General features: G+C 41.8%; 1 protein-coding gene across 3 annotated transcripts in view; it reads left to right on the top strand.

Annotated features, from left to right (window-relative positions):
- KIF16B (kinesin family member 16B) overlaps positions 1 to 11,473 on the top strand; it is a 138,420-nt gene extending 126,947 nt beyond the window's left edge. Inside the window, exon 28 of one of the 3 annotated variants that reach the window (XR_016463840.1) lies at positions 7,356 to 7,443. Coding sequence is in view for 2 of the 3 variants with exons in the window: in XM_090134645.1 (XP_089990771.1) it covers positions 7,356 to 7,514 (159 nt within the window). In the remaining variant the exon portion in view is untranslated. Of the gene's footprint in view, positions 1 to 7,355 lie in introns of all 3 variants that reach the window. The other 2 variants (XM_090134645.1, XM_031603314.2) reach the window with 2 other exon arrangements.
- The last annotated feature ends 6,243 nt before the right edge of the window (positions 11,474 to 17,716 follow it).

Raw genomic sequence — 17,716 nt, 5'->3', positions numbered from 1 at the left:
TCCTGTTTTCTTTTATTAATGGAACTTAGATATTTGAAGATCTCAATTCTTTCTAGCTTGGTTCCAGAGTCATTTAGGTACCTCTAAATGTGCCCAGAGGGAAGGTGTGGATAGATCTGCTACTTCTCTCTTAGCCCTGGGTTAGGTCCACCAGCAGCACAGGTTGCTGTGACATTAGTGGCAATGCAGTGCCTTACAGCAGCCATGTACACAAGGCTCCATAGGTCCGTTTGGTAGCGCCAACAAAAGCAATGGCTAAATTCCTGGCTATGAAAGCAGTACCCTATTTTTATAGATCCAGCATAAGTAAATGTGTTCCCTAACAAATGAGCTACATTACATTGTTTGATGGGGTTTTTCAATCATATCTCTTCCTATGTAGTTCCTTAACAAACAAGTTTGCTCTAAGAAGCTGAGAGCTTGCCTGTGTGTATCACAGTCTAATTGGCAAGATATCTGCTAGCTTATTAAAGAAAAATACATTATTTCTGTTAAGGGAAACCCCTAAATAGGGGTTTCTTAGGAAACACAGCCAGGCTACCACACAGCAGCTGATTTCTGCTGCCTGCTCTGCAACAAACGTTCTGCTCCCCACACAGCTGTCTGTCTGCTTCTTCACCAGCAGCACTTGCTCCTGTGCTTTCAGGTTTTCTTTTTTCCATTGGTAAGAGGACATGAGAGCAAAGACTCTTGAGGAGGCATCTGGAAGTTTAACATGGGTAGCTTCCATTCTGGGGACAAATTTTTGCTGTGTGAAGTTGTATGTGTAGGTATGAGGCATACAAGTATGGGATAGGATGAGGCAATACTTGCTTGGGAAGGCCTTCATTTCTGCCTAACTACTAGGTATTATTATCTGTAAACAGTCTCGCCTCTGATTAGGCCTAATCAAAGTGAACAGGAAGGATTTGATTAAAACAAGTCAGTCCTTTATTCTTTGCTTGTATAATGTGAAGCCAGTTAATCCAGCCCTGAGCCTAATTAATGTCTGCCAATCTGAAGGAGACAGCCCTCTGCTGAATATTCTGGCTAACAGTTGTGATTTGTCATTTTTAAACAATTTTGAATCTGTCTTCATTCCCCTGAAAAATCTCCTCGTGCTCGCACAAGCCATGTGAGACCAGAGCAAGGCCTGTAATACCTACGGGACAGATAAATTCTGGAGGCATTTATTACCTCTGACTTCCCAAGGAAGCTCTGCAGAACTTTGATAGTGTCTCATACTATCGTTTTTGTTAGGAGATTTCAGCCAGCCTGCCTGGTCTTTCTGCAACAGATACCAGCCCTGGTGATCATGCTGTAATTCTAGAAGCTTTCATTCCATATATTTCACAGAACTAAGATCCTTTAGGCACAAGGTAGTCTCCCAGGCACTAAGTCTTTTCTCTCTGTTATGAAATCACAACGGCACATAATGACCTGGGGGTGTGTGCAGGAGATGAATGTGTACAGATACCGAGGTGACATTAGATATATCCTGAAGGGCTTGAAATACAACCTGAGGTATTGATATTACCTGCTGTCCTGTTCACATATTTTACTGAGATCTGCTTTATGATATCTTATAATATATGTCAAACTGCTGGGGAAAAGAAGTGAAGCCGCATATTTTCCTCTTTTTAAAAACAACAACAGCAACAACAACAAAGCAAGCAAAATCACAGAAGGCCAAAACACTCATGAGCAGTTCTGTCTGCCGGGTGGGGAATGGCTGGAGGTGATGATATTAATCGTAGTCTGTGTACGGTCCCCCATACTTGCATGCTGGTTTACTGCAAAGCAATGCCACCTTTATATTATGTTCTTGCTGCCTGCCAGTTCTTTCCCTGCTCGTTCATATTTAACAAATCCAGAAATGGATCTGAAAGTACTTTTAGAGAGCAATCAGAGCATTATGCTGGCAATTACTCACACCTAATTAGCCAGTTAGCCTCAACAGGTCCCTCAGGGAAGGGGAGATTGCTTTAGTGGCAAACGCAGGGCAGAAGCTTTGCTGTGATGAACTGAATTGTTCATCAAGGACCAAGCTGTCCTTGCAGAGAAGCCTGCTGGAACTGCTGGCTGGATGGAATGCCTCTGTTAGAGCAGCTCAAATACCCCTGGCTGTGTAAAGTTGGGATATGCGGCAGAATTTGGAGAACCTGATCCCTTGAAACTCAGTTCACACCAAATCTTCCTATCCCTGTCATCCGCTCCTGACCCAGGTAATCCAGTCCTATTGGTGTTTAAAATGTGATCTCTGTGTCTTGCAGGAGGCAGAGCCAGCTTAGCTTGCCACACTCTTGCTAAGGGCTCCTTTGTTCCACACTTGATATAAGCTGGTTGCAACCACAGCTTTCCTCTCTTGGCAGCCTGCTGATTCCCTCTGACTTTTGCCAGCAAGGAAAAAATAAAAAAATAATTAAAAAAAAAAGAAACAACAACAAAAAACCAATAAGCCACAAAAGAAGCAGATCCAATTAGGAGTTTGAATCCTATTTTTGTTGGGCAGACATAAGATCTCTTTGGATTCTGTATATAGCATCACCCCAGACGGGGCCCTCTGCCAACCTGAAGTTGCCATGAGACACCATCTCCTGTCAGAGTCGTTTAAGCCAGGCTTTTTTTCTGTCAGTAGAGGTTGTTGTTAGCAATGATGGCTGGCATTTCTCTAGCGCTTCGTATTTGAAAAACCTCCCTTGAAGTCTTTGTTTCTCTCCTCATCCAGACACCAGTGAATGGTCTAAAATAGAAAGTTGCTTAATTTGGGAGAGGGCCCCGAAATGTTCATTTTCCTTTGCATATGGCTGACAGTTTCTTTCTAGGAGACAAAGGCAGGAGATGGCTGATTTCTGCAGTAACGAGGGGCTCCTGCAGCAGGCTTTGCCTTCTGAGCGGATCCTTACTTTTGTGATGGCAGATTGGCAGCTAAGCATGTTCCTCGTTCTGGGACAGATTCTTCCTCAGGAATAGCTGACTTTGTGAATGTTCTCTCTGAAATAGGTGCGATAATTGTAGCATAATGCAGATTTCCAGAGTCAGGGATGTGCTTCAGACTTTTTTTTTTTGTAATCAGATATCTTTCCTATAGAAAACAGCTGCTGATACCTGCATATGCTTTGCTCTATGAATAATTCAAATCAAGATTTGATTTAAAGCTTGCAGCACTTAACACTAGTCAACAGAATAATTATGTGATTGATGCCAAGGGAAGCTAGCATCTATATTAAAGGGAGAGAAGAGCCGATGCTAAAAGTTAGATGAGCAAGTTAATTATTCCTGCCTCTGCCTCTGATGACCTTCTGTGACCTTGGGGCAGAGATTTTTCACTGTCAGGTGGATGTGTGGGTGTTGAAAGAAAGGGGGGAAAAAAGAGCTATTGTTTCAGAAATCCCCAAAGCTTGGTGAGTCTTATCTAATGAAAATTTGTGGTGCTTTCAGCTCTGTCAGATATCAGTGGGCGGTATTTAGTATGCTAATTGCCAAGTATTATATTGAAAGAATTTAAAACTGTTTTTTGGGGGGGGTTCTTTTTGGAGGAAATCACTAGAAACAGAAGCAGGGGAGATTGTTCCAAATTCCTTTCACTTTCTGGAAGTACCGGAGTTGATGAGATTTGAAACCGACCAAAGTTTAATGAAAAATCCAATTCTTCCTAAGCTCTGCTATTGGTCTCTGAGGCTGTCGCTGTTTGTAATGGATTATGAGAACAATGTCATTGAACTGAATTCTCCTTTAATATGACACAACTGAAAGGATGATAAGAACGCTTTCACTTGCAAGAAAGCTTTTTGATTGTAATAACTTTAATAACTTTAAATTAAGTTATGGATTTATGTTAAAATATATAAAATTATGAGGTCCCTACATCATGACGGAGTGCAGAAATCATTAGAATGACTTTGCTGTGCTGATGGATCAAGGCTGAGATGAGCGCTGGTCTACTGATAAAGAAGCGAACCTTATTAAAATAATAATTTTTAATAAGCTTTCAAAATGGTTACCATTTTGCCTTTAGCATAATTAAACTGGAGGGAAAGCTACTCAAACCAGTAAGAGAAAAGAAAACTGGGCCTCTCCTGACTTTCTCCTGTCTTGCTTCACTTTCTAATGCTTGGAATCCAAGATGAAAGCTTGCAAGTGTGGTAGCACAAATTTAAAGATAAAGTCTGTTAAGATTATAATGCGTGCCAAGAGAGGAAAAATGCTGCTTTTCCTATTTTGACTTTTTTTTTTTTTTTTTTTTAAAGCTGGCTTTCTATCTTTACAAATCTCGCCAAGAGTCTTTCCATTTCGTAAACTGCTGTTCCTGGATGTATGTTTAGGCTGAGTAAGCAGTATAGACTGTTTACAAGTTACCCATTTTATGCTCTTGCTATACTGCTGGGGTGCTGTAACCCCGCATTGAGACATTTACAGGTTTGCAATTAGGATGTTTTCTGGTAAACCAACAACGTAGCAAGTGAAACTCCTAAGCACGTTTTGAAGAATACTGATTACCAGACTAAACATAGAACAAATGACTGTAGGCCTGAAAGTCTAACAAGCAAAAATGAGTAAGACACAACATGTAGAGTATTTGCAGCACTTATGTAGCTTTTTCTTTAAAAGTTAATCATGCCAGCCTAGCAAAAGTGGAGTTGCTATAAAATAGAGCTTTTTATACAATGAAAAATGATTTAGATGTTATTTGTGAAGTGCTGGTAGGATGTCACAGCATTAATTTATATAAAATCTGTACGTGTTCCTACATTGACACCCTGCGCTTGCCAGCATCAAAGACTTTTTGTTTTTTGAAGAGAGCACATCAAAAGATACCAGTGTGCTTCTCACTCAGTTTTAACTCAGCACAAACAACAGCATTGCTCTGTAAACAGAGAAAAATCATACCTGCTGCTGGAAGTGAATTTAATATGAAAGCTCTGAAAACAACTCTCCCCCTGCTCACTGGGTCCCAGCAGAGGAGGAAATCTCATCTAGCCTTGTGCCACTTCCAGTGGCCTCCTAGGCTGCCACAAAGTCCATGTTGAGTCCCTTCCACATCTCCAGCAATGTTTTCTCTCCATGCTTCTTGTTGATGTGCCCCTGCTACTCTCTCTGCCTGCTGTCACCTTCATTCTCTGCCTATTCTATCTGAATTAGGGAAGCTTGTTTCCATGCACCGATAAGGAGCTCTCTTTATTTTCTCCTACCACATTTTTCAACTTTGGCCACACTCTAGCAGACAGGACAGAGCTCCCCCTCACTGCCTCTCCACAGCCCTTTAATAGGGGCATACACACTAATTGTGTGAGCTCTGTTTTCCATCTACGGGAATTAACTCCTAATCAGCGTATCTGGGCAGAGCAGCCTTAATTGCACTGAAGCAACAGCTTCTTTGTGTCAAGGGCACATCAGCTCTGTGCTGTGCTAACATATCAGCATTGCAAACAAGGGCAAATGCAGATATGGGATTTAAAAGAGGGCTAATTTGTTCAGAAATGGTTGTTGAAGTGCACATAATGCCAAGCCATATGGCTGGAAACCTTCACAGAAAATGAATTCCATCATAATCTGGTATAGTCTGCTTGTTGTCATTTTCCCAAGTATCTTCTTCATGTTCAAAGAATCTGTGATATTCACAGAGCAACTCCTGCGTGCAGATCTGGGAAAATAAGTATACCTGCTGTTCCTAGTGTTTCCCTGTCAGATAAGTGTACGCTTATAGCAGAGGGATTTTATTTATTTATTTATGGCTCTTCCGTTAGAGCTCTTGTGCCAAAACAATGAATAATGGCTCTACAGCAAAGGCATGACACTCAATTATCTGGCCATACATACCGAGGTGAAGGCAATAGGTCTTATAATGTCTCCAGTGAGAAATTTTGGTACCTTTGAGCCTTCAGTAGCCATAAACTGAAATTACTGCAGTAACTTTTCAGCACAGTGCTAAAACTCTAATGGTATGCTATGTTTTACATTTGATTTTCCACCACACTCATCCTTCAGGCATTACTGGACTGGGACTGCTTTAAAGGGCCCTACTTTGGGAACTAATTATGACAAATGCTGATATGACATCTGTTGCTCACTTTAAATTACCTCTTAGGCCGTTGGAATTCATCTTGAAGGTATTTTTGTAATGAATATTTTTCATGAGCACTAATACAACCTGTGGGAGATCTGAATAAAAAAGAAAATCCACCAGTCCTGCCAAGAGAATACCTTACGTGCCAGCTGCTACTTTTTGTTGTTGTTATCCTGCATTCTGTGATATTAATGTAGCTGGTTTCCAAGGTACTTTAAATATATAACAGGCTGTTATATTATGGAGAAATTCTCCTTGAGAAGTAAATAACTAGGACTGCTTCCTGAACGGTCCTCTTTCATAACCCAGAAGTTGCTGCATTCAGATGACTAAACCTTGTGGTTTTTGTAGGTTATTGTGCTGTTCTGTCTTGTAGACATATTTCCCACTGCATCCCAGATTAGTGAATAACTTCTCAAATTACCTTTTTCTGTAGTCAGTCTGTACAAAGCAAAGGTGTTCAAGATGAGATTTCCCTTGCAGCTATTTGGGTGACATTTGGTAATGTTTTATCACCTGCCCGATCAACATCTTACCTACGGTGACCGTTCAGAATTTATAACTATGGCTTATTAAACTATGCTAAATGATTGTAATAATTCAACCCATATGCGAAGGAAACCCCATCAGGTTTCTGAAAGCTAACTTTGTATTAATATACATCTGTCACAATTTCTGTGGATATAAATGGATGCAAGTCACACAGCAGTTGGTGAATATTAACTTTTGGGAAGGGGAATGCTTCTTACGTGTCAGACTTTTTTAAAAATAAAAAATGTTCAGAGGGCAACTCAGTGAAAAGATGCTCTTATGTTCTGAGATGCTATGGGAGTCATACAATATTTGTGCAGATGGCCTTGATCAAAACAAATCCTTTTCCACACGAGGTTCATAAAGGCTTGATGAGGAAGATTTCTAAAGTCCTTTTGTGTCCATATGTAGTGAAATTCCTGCAGAATAGATTTGAGGTCTGCACCTGCTGCAGTGTTTTGTAATGCTAGACAGCAGTATTAGCAGGGCATGATTAGCAGAAGCATTACACTAGTGCAGAATAAAGCAGTTAACAAGCTTGGCAGGGAAAGAAAATGGGAAATATTTCTTTTCTACTTTTCCTCATCTTAACATGGACGTTTCAGGAGATGTGCTTTACGACTGATTTAAATGCTGATGGTTACTAAAAGAACTCAATCCACAGAGATGTTATTGTGTGGGGTTTTTGGTACTGCTGTTTGTTTAATTCTTCCAAGCGTTTGTAATCAATTTGACTTGATCAAGAAAACCTTACGACATGTTGCATTTTGTTCCACAGACATACCTCAGGAGCTTTTTCACTGCAATGCTGCAATCTCCATCATCTCCGCTGCACATTGATAAAGTGGGGTCAACTCTGTCAAAACACACCATCTGTGAGTTCTCACCGTTCTTCAGGAAAGGAGTTTTTGACTATAGCAGTCACGGGACCAGCTAGTTTCTGTGCCAGAGCCCTCGTGTCAGAGGAGCACAGTCAGTGGTGCCTTCACTTCTGGGGTGTGAGAGAAATGAAGGAGAGGAAGAAAGCATATCTTCTTTCATGCCTGAAAAGCTGCATCAAACCAACTCTACCTAAGACTGCTACGCCTTGACGCTAGCTTTAGTTCTTTCCCACTTCTCATATTAGTGCCTGCGTTTTCCTGGCATGAAGTACACAGACAATGCTTGTGAGTTGCGCTGTTAATACTGTACAAAAGCTCTGACACTCATGCTGGGTTTGGATCCACTCCTCAGTGGGAGCACTTCTTCGTGTTTGCTCAGACAATTTGTTACGGTCTTGTGAGATCATCTCGTGTTCGCTGTGTTGGCGTGTCATACTGACAGAGAGTAGTTTCTGAGCAGCCTTTCAGTTTCTGCCCAAGCTGCTCCTTAAGGAACATTTCCTGTTTTGATTTCTTACAGCATATTGTGGTATTTAAGGTAATGCTTATACTCCACTGTTGTTTCTTTTTTTTTCTCCCAGAACGTATATTTTAAGTGTTTGTCTGTGTGATTTAGTTTTTCTCAGAAGATTCAAAGAGCCTGAGTGACTTGAATGTTTACAAAACACATACAGCAGAAAGAATATAATTTAAAACCTTTAAAAGTCTTCCACACTTGGGTATTTTGAAGCAGAACGAATCACTTGCTGTTAATTAAGCAGTAAAGGAAGCAATAGTTACTGAAGAATGCAGTCGGCATCTTTTCACGTTTTCTAATTACCTAGACTGTAAGCGGATACTGTGCAGTGTACAGAGCTCAGAGCTATGCATAAAGCTAACTCAGAGTGCTATATTTCTGTTTTGGAAAACAGCTTCTTCATAATAACATAGCACTGTAAAACCTGAACTTTATTTGCATCAGTTAAAATTTACGAGATTTTACTAATAGTACTTTAAAATTACTCAGGACATATTCAAACTTGCACATGTATATACAGTTAGAACTCATACTGCTGCAGATCCAAAAATATGTATACACTGTGACTGGAACTGTATATGTACATGTTAATGTATAATTGGTTGTAAAAAAGCAGAATTAAACAGCTTTCGGTTATTATTAAAATGCATCCTGGAAGGTAAGTTTAGGAGTATGAAGCATTATTTGTGAGTTGCCATCACTGACTATTGGTAGGTCCTGGTAATCAAACTATTTGTTGTTGTGGACAATGATTATTAAAACCTGAAGCAACAACACTGTAACACTTTCATTTCATGACCTAAATTACAAAAACAGTAATGCTTTATGTTTAGTATGATAAATAAAGACCATTTTCCACTACTAATACCAGCCTGCTATGGTAAGCATTTCAAATTTAGGAAAAAAAGAAAATAGAAAGAAACTGACTAAAATGGATCACTTAAAATTTGAAAGTATTATGATTATTTTGTTTTTCTTCAGTGAAAACAGATGTGAAGGTAAAGTTTCAAAGCCGCCTCTCGTCAGAGTGATACCAGGGTAGGCTTAAATGTCTTTTGATATGTGTAACTCTACCCAAATGCTGTTAAAATACCTGTCTCTTGGCACCTTGAATTAGGAGCCAGGTTTTTAAAAGCAAAACATTCAGTCAAACCTGTTGATTCCCAAGCTGGTTTTTACATCCCTTATCCCAGCTGTTCCCAGTCTTCCTTGTGCAGTTCCACACTGGAACAATCTTTTCAACTGTGCACCATCACTAACAGAGAACTAGCCTTGTCATCGTTCCCATGGCCCATACTTCTACTGCCCTCCATTCTCTCTCAGGACCTTTCTGTGTATGTATTGCCTCCCCGGACTAGGAAGCCATGTTTTCATTTCCACTCCATAGCTTACTTACTTCTTTCTTCACTGTGCCATTCAGCTTTGCTGACGCTTCCTGAAGGAGAAGGACAAGTCTGGGAACTTGCTGGGTTCCAATGCAAGTGGAATAACATTGTTTGATGTTGCTGCAAACATTAATGGAAGATTGCTATTTTCACTTGTCAGTATTTACCGTGGTGGCATGTATGAGTGCTTCCCAGAGGTGGAAATTGGGTGTTACATTGCTATTTCATTCTGGCAGGGGAACTTTGACCCTAAATCATGCTTCAGTACCAGAAAGTCTTTTCGGTCTCTCCTGTCTTGGCCTACTTCTCCCTCACTACACAGCCACAAGATAAAGAATTATCAGAAATAGCTTTTTAAATGAATTTTACATAGTTGTTTGTAGACCATTTCCTGAGTCCCACCTCTGTGAAGGGACCAACTTGGCAGAGCAAGAAATAGCAGGCTGCTTTATCTGCTGTGCAAAAGCACTTTCTGCAGATTTTCTACCTGAAAAACCATTGGTGTTGCCAAGCATTTTCCCTCAGCAACCAGTGCAGCACCTGACAAGTGAAACTGTCAGGCCACAATGCAAATGCTCATTTACAAGAAGGGCTGAGTGTGCAGGGCTCCCAGAGGCAAGTCACGTGCCTGGTATCAGTTTGGATTTGGAGAACCTACTGGAGAAAATCACAGTTGGACAGAGAGTTGAGTGAAAAGTATGAATATTTCTATTTTTCACAAGGATTTAAAGGAAGACTTGTGCTTGGTTCCTGTCTACAGTACAAATTAATTCAGGGAGGACCAGATGCTCTGGTGGTATAAATCTGCCAATAAGGTGGCTAATTTGTGTTGGCTAGTTTATCTGGCCTGTAGCTTTTAATGTGTAGATTGCAAATAACAAAGTAAAGGCTGATTAATCACTCAATTTAAAATGTCACCAAGTTAAAAGATAGAGAAATGCAAGTGTAAGCATGCAATTAGGACCGCAGCCCCAGGCCCCACCAGCTTTTCCCACCTTCTTATATATTCTTCAGTGTGATCCAGAGTGTAATAAATGATCACAACCTAAGGTGAGACTAAGAGGCATCTTTTAATAATATCATCACCTGTGATCTTTAAGTCAGGCTATGTCTCTTCAGAAGTTTTCAATAGAAGCTGAGAAGCACGTTGAAATTATTGGCTGTTTTCAAGATGTCCAAACTGCATCCCTGTAAAATTTTCCTCAGGCTATAGAATTTTCCATTAATTTTACTTTCATAATATTGACTCTTGTGAAAGAGTCATCTCCGGGGCTGGTCGTTTTTCAGAGTTCCTCTGTATTTGTGCTTGTGGGCTTCATGTCAGCAAAGTCCTTAAGCTAAAGCTTAACTTTTGTTTTGGGACTATTTATACGTTAAAGGAAATGATTATTTGTACTTTGCTGAACTGGGGCCATTGTTCTTGCCCTCCTCCCTAAAGCTATGCCTCCATTTGAGTCATCAGACCATTTGGCTCATATCCTTGCTTGACCCCATAACAATTTTTCATCTGTAGTCAAGCACCAAAAAAATACAATGTACATAGGTAACAAAACTTCTTTTAATGTTTAATATTTTTATTTAAACATAAAAAATAAAGGAGTAACGAAAGCATAAAACCAGTGCAATGTGCGACCTGTCTTTGTGACACTGACACATCAGGCTGGGTCGATGGCAGCGGCTGCAATTCTCAATGAGCTCTGTGGTGTTCGACAGATTTTTGATGACATTTTACTCTTTGTGTGCTTCATATTTGCCCTAACTTGAGTCAGCACTGCACTGTGCCCTCCCTGTGCCCGGGTTTCAGCCCAGGCAGAGCCCATCGCACACCGCTGTGTGGCTGTGGGGAGCGCTGGGCGCTTGCTCAGGGCCAGGCCAGGCCGCGCCGCCATGATGGCGGGAAGGGAGGTGTCTGCACGATAGGCAGCTTGTGGGCCACACGTCGGACCTACCTGCCTTGTTCCTTTTAAAAGCAATGCTTTTCCTCTGTGTGCTGCTGCTTTAGGCAGCCCTAAAGCCCTGCTGGTGCTACATAGCTCCTGGCATTCTCCTGGCTCTGCGAGAGCCTGTGGGTTAAGTCCTAAAGCTGCTATGTGAGGAAAAAAAAAAACGAACTGTGTAAAACTTGGTTGATTACTTCAGGTTTTTTGCAGTTGTTGCAGACAAAGTGAGGAACTGAACTAAGTAAAAACGAACAAAAATCCAGGATGCTGGATGTGTTGCTCCAGACATCCAGACAAAATGTTCCCAATTTCATCAGTAAGCTTTTAAAAACTATTGCAGAACTTTCCATTTGTTGCCCACGTGAAGCATTCTATATATGAGAATGAGAAACATGTACTGGGCTGAGATAAAGCTTGCAGTTTTGTAATGTGCCAGTTTGCTGCTTTATCTTTCCACTGGAGCTCTAAAGCCCTAAGAAATAAATTTCTTTAACTTAGCAAGATTCTTATATCCAGCCCTGGGTTTGTTTTTTCTGTATTTCCATAGAGCCTGGGGAAAAAAATAGATAACTTTTGCTAAGTTGAGGAGCAGGAGCTTGTTGGCTTCCAAGCTCATAGGATGTAGGTTCTTGTTCACAGAGAGATCTTCACAAGTAGTTAAGTGGAGCTGCAGAGGCCTGAAGATCTGGTTGAAAGGCTGCAGTCCTCAAATATTTCCTTGCCAGACCTATGAAGTGAATTTCTTATATATTGCGTGCAGCCATGTTTTGTTTCATGTTGTTGTGGTTGTTTTTTTTTCAAGGTTGGTTGCAGAGCAGAATGCTGCTGTGAACACATTTTGTTGTCATTGTTGTGGAGAAAAAATAGTCATTTTTCATAAATGAGTTATTTCAGTTATTATAAGTTATTTCAGTGCAGACTAAGTTCATGGATGACAGTAAATGGGGTGTAGCTGTTGACTGTGTTGAGGGCCCTGATGCTCAGGGTCTGCTGGGACACCTCTCAGACACTGGGGTTGCGGCTGCTGTGTGGGGCTGGGGGTTGGGCTCAGTGATCCTTGTGGATCCCTTCCAACTTCAGATCATAGAATCACAGAATGGCCTGGGTTGAAAAGGACCACAATGATCAACTAGGTCCAACCCCCTGCTATGTGCAGGGTCGCCAACCAGCAGACCAGGCTGCCCAGAGCCACATCCAGCCTGGCCTTGAATGCCTCCAGGGATGGGGCATCCACAACCTCCTTGGGCAACCTGTTCCAGTGCTTCACCACCTCTGTGTGAAAAACTTCCTCCTAATATCTAACCTAAACCTCCCCTGTCTCAGTTTAAAACCATTCTCCCTTGACTCGTCTATGAAAGTTGATGAGGAATACAAAGAACAGGCTAATGGAGCTGTGGCCTGCAAATGATTTTTGTAAACAAAGAAGCTTCCATTCCATCCTGTATACTTGTGATTAAATCAGTAAAAGATGTTGTACAACTGGACAAAAATATCAGATCATGAGAGAAATTGGTCTTTTGCTTCTAAAGAGCTTTTTAAAGTGGTTTTAAAGCTTGTATGAGGGAGAAGGACTTGTAAAGTGATGGCATTAATATTTGATGAAATGAAGACAAGGGCTTGGAGTAGTGCATTTAGCTTTGCATCTCACCTGCATAAAAAGCTTTAGCAGCAAAAAATGCAGGCAGTATGGGAAGCCACATTGTTTCGTTTTTTTTTTCTTTTCCCATTTTCTTTGTAGTTTAATTTGCTTTATAATTGCTGTTTTTCTCCAGTGTCATGCTGACAGCTGAAGTGTCAGCTTTCTGGAGCACTGCTCATGTGCTCATGCAGTTTCAGTGGCGTTCTTGTTGCTGCTGTTACAAAATCGGCCTGTTTCTTCAATTTTTCAGTCTCTACAGACGTTGTCAAAGTCTTTGGTTGTTTCTTTTGATAGCTCCTTCTATCTTCACGTAACAATTTTGTCCAAATGGCTTGTTCTCATTCTTTGTAAATTTTCAATTATTTCCTTTCTGTTTTCCTGCTTTACAGACAGTTTAGAAGAATGTGTTGGGAAGATTTGAAGAAAAAGAAAACCCTTTATTTTTTGAAAAGAGGTAGTTATCTCATCATCTTCTGATCTAGCAAAGTGGAACATGAGTTCTTTGATCTTTTTATGTATTTGGAACCTCTGAGCCTCCAGAGGTAGCTACAGCTTTTGGGGCATCATTGTAGTTTTTTTATGATCATTCCTGTATTCTTTTCCATTATAATTAACTTTTGACATGAGCCTTTCTTCAAAAAACGTGTTTGAGAAGAGGGAACCTTTTAGCCTAATGATACCTCTTTGTTTAGGTCAGAAGGTCTTTAGTTGACTCTATCTTTTGTTACCATCTTTGCAAACAGTGTTATTTCCTCCACCTTAACCTGTTTTAATGTCGCCTTGAGACAAGTATTTCCTCTGTGGCAGTTTGTTTTCCTCAAGAAGGATCAGAGATCACCGACTGAGATGAGGCTTTAGGTGTGATCTGCAAATAATCAATGTTTATGCTTGTTGGTATTTTCAGAATCTCAAAAAAGAGGAGGGGGGGGGAAGAGAGAAAAGAGAAAAGATTGTGTGATTTGGGAAATGTCACTGTGTTTTCAGGACTTCTGCATCACAGCTGTCTTTTATTCCTGCACACAGATAACTAGGTGGTGCATGAGTTGGAAATAAGTCCTTTTCGTGGTGCGAATGATAATAATAATGAGAGCTTGAAGGATTGTTGTATGGAAACTGAAATTATCCAAGCATCAGAACACCTGTTGTTGCCATCCAGTTTAACAGGAGAGAAGGTAATTAACTATTGAAAAAATAAGCCATGGCACATTTCTGCCCACAGCCTTCTCTGTTTCTCATCATTTTCACGTGTGAGCAACAAGGGAAGAGTGCTGGACAATGCCAAGGTAATCCCACTCTGATTGTAGTGTAGAAAGTTAGCATACGGCTGTAGGAGGGGCTATCTATCTATCTACAATTGTCTGGTATTCAGATCTAACCAGTTATTTTCTGTTTTTTGAGCTGAGTAGCGTTTGGCAGCGCAGTGTGGATAAAAGAAATGGTCAGTTGTGGGAAGCAAGCACTTCCAGGAGGCACGGCTGATGCCCTCAGTGCTCTGACATGACAAGGTTGTTTGGCTGGGTGTGAAATCAGCCCCTCGGACGGGCTTCCAGGCTGCCCGAGTGTATTCATTCTGGCACCTGCCACCATAAGCAGGTGCTCAGGTTTGTGTGTCCAGATGAAGCAATCTCCTAACATCTTAATTACGTTCCAGACTTTGACTTTGGCTGTTGTTAGTAGCACTGGGTGTTGTTAGGAAAAGCAATGAGGAATTTAGGTATGCAAAAACATTGCAAGAAAATTAAGAATGTAACAACAACAACAACAAGAAACCCAATGTGCTTGTTCTAAGCCTACGTATATTAGAAATTTTTTAACCTGTGGTAACAATAACATTTGCATAGTGTTATCTGCTTTACTGAGTGGAGCAGGAATTGCTCCAATGTAGCAAGCACACCAGCCAGTGAGAGCATCCTTCAGCACAGGGCATTTCATATGCAAAAGAGTTTCACTTACTCTATTCTGTTTTGGCGGTGCAATACAATAAAGCAAAGGGTATCAGTGAGGAATGCCAAGGGCTTCCCAATCCAAAATGGGACTCTGTTAGGGTACTCTGGCTGCATGCATTTCATTCTGTGTGAGATAAATCAAGAATAGCATTGCAAGTCCTTTTGAGTAGTTTGCCATTTTCTTTTGGGATAAGATTTACAGGACAAATCTTGCTGCTTTAGTAATGCCTGCTTGGCATCCCACACTTTGCAGGACTTGTAGCAATTGTCACTCTGCCATTAGGAAGGCTGTTGTGGTATCTTTCCAGCAAGAACTTGACAAAACTGTTAAATCATAGTGCCTTGGTGATGAGTGAGAGCAGGATCTTGAGTTGAATGATTAGTTATCCAGGTAGGAGGGGATGGGCTGTGGTTGTTCAGGCTTCCGAGAGCTCTCTGCTGAAAATTTTGTGATGAGTATCCCTCTCCTTGGAGATACGCAGAACTCAGAATAGTTTATTCTGTGAGCCTGTGGTTTGTCTGTGCTTTGGCTGATATTTAGTGTTCAGGGGGAAGCTTTCCTTCCTGTTCTTGGAGCCCACTGAAAATGCTGGAAATCAGCAGTGACAGGGAGGCAGAGCCAAGGCAGAAGGGACAAAGAGTTCAGCTGGTGCCACTTGGGCACCTCAAGAGCTAAGCCTGGTGCTGCTTCCCCAGGTTCTCCTGCTGGGATCCGGTCACTTGAGTTGCTGCTTTTACTTTGCTGTGGCTTCATCTGCTGAAGCTCACTTCCTACCACTTGAACTCAAATCAGGGTAGAGGAGCTGCTCCAATGTTTCTCTGTGAGTTTACAAGTACATTCTATTACTCTGTGGTTGGCAGCCCTGCCCATGGCAGGGGGGTTGGAACTATATATGGAATCTTTAAGGTTCCCTCCAACCTATGCCATTCAGTGTTTCTAGTTTCTTTGCTCAATCTCTTTTTAGAGTAAATGATGTTTTAGTTCCAATAGTTTTGGAGATTAAATGTATGTGTTGTGCTGGTCCCTTTTCACTCCCCCAGTAATTTGTTTACTGTCCTGTTACATATTACCAAATGATGGGGAAAAATAGCTGAAGTACCCACTTGCTTTCATATTTCCTCTCTGTTCTTCCAACATTGTGCTGTTCAAAACCCCCTGTATTCACCTTCACATAGAATTGCACCTTCAAGGATAATTTTACACTCTGGTTGGTCTCCAGGAAACCTAAATTTTTCATTTCTTTATTATTAAAGCTATGCTTGTAACTGCAACTGAATTCTCATCCCTTTTCAAATTAACCCCTTGGTGCAAAATGTCAAGGATTTTCCAACTCTATCAAATGGAAGTTAGTGAAGCCAGCAACCTATTGACTCCAAGGGGTTAACCCATTAGCCACAATTTAATGTCCCCAGCTTTAATCTACAGACTCACAAATAGTGCTGTGACTTCCTAACCCCACTGCAAACATGTCCCAGAACTCATAATATTAGGTCTTCTGTTTGGGCATGGACTTGGGAGAAAACCAAACAGAGTCACAGCTGTAAGTGAAAACAAATAAAGAGCCTGGAAGTGGAAAGTAGATGTAATTAAAAAAGAAAAAAAGTAAAATATGTCTCATGTTAATGGTCCTTAGGGTAAAAACAACTCTTAATTACAAGAAATGTAAGGGAAAAAATACCCTCAGGATGTGTTTATCCTGAGTTGCTTGCTGTGCCGTTCCCTCCACCTGCACTTTTCCCTTCAGCAGTCTCTTGGAGCATTGCCGGGGATGGCACCGTGCTGCTTTAAGGGAAAGATCGCTGTTGGGACCATGGCACCAAAAACAGAGATTTCTGCAAGGAGGCACAAGAATCTTGTGATGCTCAGGGGCTGGGAGAGAGGGGTCAGCCCCAGGACTGTGCTGGGAATCGGGCATTTGGTGAGGGCCCTGCGGGTGAGATGGGAGGAGAGCAGAGCGCTGGGACCTGCAGGGTTTTTCCCTTTGTGTTCTCTCTGTGCTGGTGCTGGGGTTCTGTCATGCCCTGACACACATGGCATTGTGTGTGAGCCTGCTGGGACCAGCACAGCTGCTGCTCTCGGTAGGGACACGTGGATGCTCTGGGACCCGGTTGTGGAAGAGGCCCGAAGGCACCCTGCTGTCCGTTCCCCACGCTGGAGCTGTAGACAGATGGTTCTCATGTTTGAGAAACCAAAGCCAGGCTTTCTGCAGGCACGTGGGATACCCCTAGAGAGCCCCTCCCCTCCATCTCTCAGCTCAGGTAGCACCAATAGCCAGGGAGCAAGAGCTTTCCAGCTGACTCCACCACCACATGCTCCTTCCTGCATTACACGGGATGGGAGCGGGAGCTGTGGGCAGGTGGTGGGGAGGATCCAGGTGTATGGGACAAACGCTGTTCCCCAGCTCCCCATGGCACTGCGTGGGTACAAACAGTACTCGCAGCATCTTTTTCTGAGTACACAGGAGTTAGTTTAAAAAGCTTTTGCTTTGTGAATGCAGGCAGATGAGCAAGGGAGTGTAAGTAACGGGGTGTGCTTGTGAATGTGGGTTTGCAGAGCCTGGCAACTCTTTGGGCATGTGGGATTTTGGAGGACTGGGCTCAAGAAGGATTTACATGCGTTGTGTTCTTTCTTAATGAAGTGCCCCATCCCTGGAGGCATTCAAGGCCAGGCTGGATGTCGCTCTGGGCAGCCTGGTCTGCTGGTTGGTGACCCTGCACATAGCAGGGGGGTTAAAAAGGATGAGCATTGTGGCCCTTTTCAACCCAGGCCATTATACGATTCTGATTGCAAGCAATTGTACACTATGCGAGATGGAGATCAGCACTTTCAT

This window comes from Phasianus colchicus, chromosome 2 (genome assembly GCF_987193195.1).
Source record: "Phasianus colchicus chromosome 2, bPhaCol1.hap1.1, whole genome shotgun sequence".
In the NCBI taxonomy this organism is placed as follows: domain Eukaryota; kingdom Metazoa; phylum Chordata; class Aves; order Galliformes; family Phasianidae; genus Phasianus; species Phasianus colchicus.
Note: the sequence above shows the minus strand (reverse complement) of the source record. Positions and strands in the feature narration are given on the sequence as shown.